General features: G+C 31.7%; 1 protein-coding gene across 1 annotated transcript; it reads left to right on the top strand.

Annotated features, from left to right (window-relative positions):
• The first annotated feature begins 534 nt into the window (after positions 1-534).
• LOC139521331 (uncharacterized) lies at positions 535-903 on the top strand. Its single transcript, XM_071314810.1, has one exon. The coding sequence runs from the start codon at positions 535-537 to the stop codon at positions 901-903; it is 369 nt and encodes a 122-aa protein (XP_071170911.1).
• The last annotated feature ends 3,094 nt before the right edge of the window (positions 904-3,997 follow it).

The raw sequence follows: 3,997 nt of genomic DNA, 5'->3' as shown, positions 1-3,997 counted from the left end.
TATAATAATACCACTTAAGAGCAACGTTGCAACTGGATAATGATATAATCAACGAGCAATGTAGTTATGGTACAAATAATGAGCAGTGTAATTCTGACTGTAGGTAAATTTTTTGTAAGCCCTTACCAGCGAGCAATGGAAAATTGATACAAACAACCAACGAGCAATGGAATAATGATATAAATCAACCAAAGAGCAATGGAATAATGATATAAATCAACCAAAGAGCAATGGAATAATGATATAAACAACGAAGAATTTAATAATATTACAACCAACGAACAAAGTAATAATGTTAAAACCAACGAACAATGTTACAATGAAACAACCAACAAACAATGTCAGAGAGATACACTAACAACCAACGAAAAATGTTAGAAAGATGCACTAACAAACAACGAACAATGTTAGAAAGATACACTAACAACCAACGAACAATGTTAGAATATACACTAACAAACAACGAACAATGTTAGAAAGATACACTAACAACCAACGAACAATGTTAGAATATACACTAACAAACAACGAACAATGTTAGAAAGATACACTAACAACCAACGAAAAATGTTAGAAAGATACACTAACAAACAACGAACAATGTTAGAAAGGTTCACTAACAACCAACGAACAATGTTAGAAAGATACACTAACAAACAACAAACAATGTTAGAAAGATACACTAACAACCAACGAAAAATGTTAGAAAGATACACTAACAAACAACGAACAATGTTAAAAAGATACACTAACAACCAACGAACAATGTTAGAAAGATGCACAAACAAACAACGAACAATGTTAGAAAGATACACTAACAACCAACGAACAATGTTAGAAATATACACTAACAAACAACGAACAATGTTAGAAAGATACACTAACAAACAACGAACAATGTGAGAAAGATTCACTAACAACGAACGAACAATGTAATACTGACACAGTCAACAAACAATGTAATAATTATACAAGCAACGAACAATTTCATCATGATAGAACCAAAGACCCATGTTATAATGATTCAACCAAAGACCCATGTAATAATGTAATAATGATACAACAAAAGACCCATGTAATAATGATACAACTTAAGACCCATGTAATAATGATACAACCAAAGACCCATGTAATAATAATACAACCACCGAGCATTTTTTATATTGATACAATCAGCTAGCAACGATACCAATTATATTCTTTTTAGGTTATTTTCTTCAATGTTACCTTGTTAAAAGAAAAATTAATTGAAATTATCAATCTTAGTAATTTCATAATTTTTGGTTATGTCGATAGCTTTGCCCTTTTACATGTAAGAGAGAAACGTGAAGTAGTTATGTAAGAGATAAATGAATTCAAAGGTCATTTATAATTGATTTTGTGAGTTAATTGCTTCACCTTACATGTAGGAAACACAATTTTGATTTGACAATTAATTTTTCTTCTTTGTGGTTTAGATACTGTCCCAAAACAACGGAAGTTTCACGTGATTCATGTTTTATTGCTTTTAACCACAGCTGTATTAAGAGCAATATGGTAAATAATATTTGGTATAAAAGGCCATTATCATTTTACATAAATGTTAATAAGAAATTATGCTACATTGTAATGTAAAAATAAATTACAAAAATAGAAACAAAAGAATAAATACAAAGTTGGTTTTTCCGTTATTTTGGGGGACCTTTACTGCTGGCTATTCGGTGTGAGCCTAGGCTCCGTGTTGAATACCGTACTTTGACCTATTTTGGTTTACTTTTATAAATTGTGACTTAAATGGAGAGTTGTCTCATTGACACTCATATCACATCTTCTTGAATCTATTGAATGTTTGTTTTTTCTTAATCTTTCAATATGACTTTAAATCATGAATAACATATAATACAGTACTTTAAAAAGAGAACAACATGCAAGATTTGACAATTATTCAGATGTTGACATCGAATATATCTCAAAGGAGAAGAACTCCTTAATTCCTGAAAATAATTCTCACTCAAAACTACAAACTGACACACAATTTTGAATATAATTGATCTTTCGAAATAAGGAACATGTATGTTCTGTTAAAGTAGGTCCGTCTGTTTTTTTGTTTTTGTTTTTTTTTTTGCAACACGAGTGTTGCATATTTGAAGGTGTTTCCCCGGACGGATACAAAATAAAGACTTAGTATTAGTTATTCTCAAACAAGCACCTGGCATTTAGGAGTAAAAGCAAACACTGATCGACTTGGAGTCGAAATAATGTTTGGTTACGCATAAATGTCTTCTCGTGGACTATTATCCAGTGGGGCGTTAAACAGTCATTATGTTTAATCACGCCGCTTTTTTGCACCTGTGACAGTCAGGAGCCTCTGGACTTTGTTAGTCTTGTATGATTTTTAATTTTAGTTTCTTCTATAAATTTCGGAGTTAAGTATGACGTCCATTATAGCTGAACTAGCACACATTTGTGTTAAGGGGAAAGCTGAAGATCGCCTCCGGGTGCGTGGTTTTATCGCTGTATTGAAAACCAATTGGTGGCCTTCGGCTGTTTTCCGCTTTTTAGTCGGATTGTTTTCTCTTTGGCACATTCCCTAATCCATTCTCAATTATATCAGTAAAACAATCACTTCAAACAAATGAACAAACGTAGTCTTTGACGGTGTATGTAAGGATAAGTTCACAAGGTCCAAGTGAATGCGTTGTTGTTTATTTTTATTTTTATTTCGGTTTGATGAGGTGAAAACAATAATGGTATTTCCATGGCTTTGACAGTTGCAGGTTTCATTGCCGTCAAATATTTCTGTGTCATAAACATATATCTTGGGTATCTCATAGTTACTAAAACTTGTACACAGACAAAAAAGCCGAGAATTTGATTTGATTAACTTCCAGTGATGGATATTTTTTTTTTATATGTAATGAAATGTTATTTGATCTTTACTCATGCAAAGAATTTTTTTTGAAACAAACATCAATTCTGCACAATTGTTTGAAACGTGAAAGGCAACAACGACTTATAATGCGAAATGAATGGTGGTATTATAACAAGTCAAAATAGACATATCACATCAAAGATGTCGTTTGGGTTAACTGTGAGATGGTATTTTCCTTTAAATGTTGTGTTGTTCTTGTATTGTACGTTTATTGGAATGGTATTTCCGTGTACATCAAGGTGATTTTGCCTTCATCTGGTTTTTTTCTTTCCTGTATCACATTTTTTGTTGCCTGGCAATACATTTATAACATATATATTACACATATACTATGATTTTGCAAAGCATCAAGGTTCATGTGTCCCAATTCATTTACAGACTGAATTGCATAAGAGAAAAAGTGGTTGTTTGTTTTCGTTTTATAAACATAATTCGTTCATGTAACTTAACCACTTTTTACACCACTGAACAAATGGCCAGAAGTATTAATCAAATCGAAACACAACCAAAGTGACAAGTTTCACAATTTGCATTTATTTACGTTAATAATAACCATAAACATTTGATTAATCACTAATTTTGATTAAAAAAGGGTTGTTTTGTAATATAAGTAGCAAGAATATGTGAATAAAACAACACCATGCCCTGATTGCACTATCGTTGTAATTTAATTCATTAAGAAAACATCATAATGAACTTGTACACCAAGTTTCAAGATGATATTACCACAATTTAATTTATGATAAATTACCTGAACCAAAACATTAACCTCAGAACGTACTGGTTTCACACTATCACATTTACATTTTCAAAGAACTTCGGTCCAAAACCGTAATGTTTCACATAATTAATCAAAGTTCACACCAAAATGAACATATGTACTAAGTATCAAGTTGATATAAATACAAAAAAACTTTAACCTGATACAGTCTGTCGAACAGAATAACCGCCAGACAGAATAACGAACGCACGACATATAAGACGAGGGATACACAGACGTTCGGACCAGGAAGCATAATGCCCTACTACTAGGCGGAACAGGGATATATATAATATTCAATATTTTGTGCAAATAGAAGAATATGT

This window comes from Mytilus edulis, chromosome 4, assembly GCF_963676685.1.
Source record: "Mytilus edulis chromosome 4, xbMytEdul2.2, whole genome shotgun sequence".
Classification (NCBI taxonomy): domain Eukaryota; kingdom Metazoa; phylum Mollusca; class Bivalvia; order Mytilida; family Mytilidae; genus Mytilus; species Mytilus edulis.
This window is presented reverse-complemented; position numbering and strand designations above follow the sequence as displayed.

Excerpts from the sequence above, each read along its gene's own strand:
- LOC139521331 (XM_071314810.1), top strand. The coding sequence starts at position 535 with ATGTTAGAAAGATACACTAACAACCAACGAAAAATGTTAGAAAGATAC.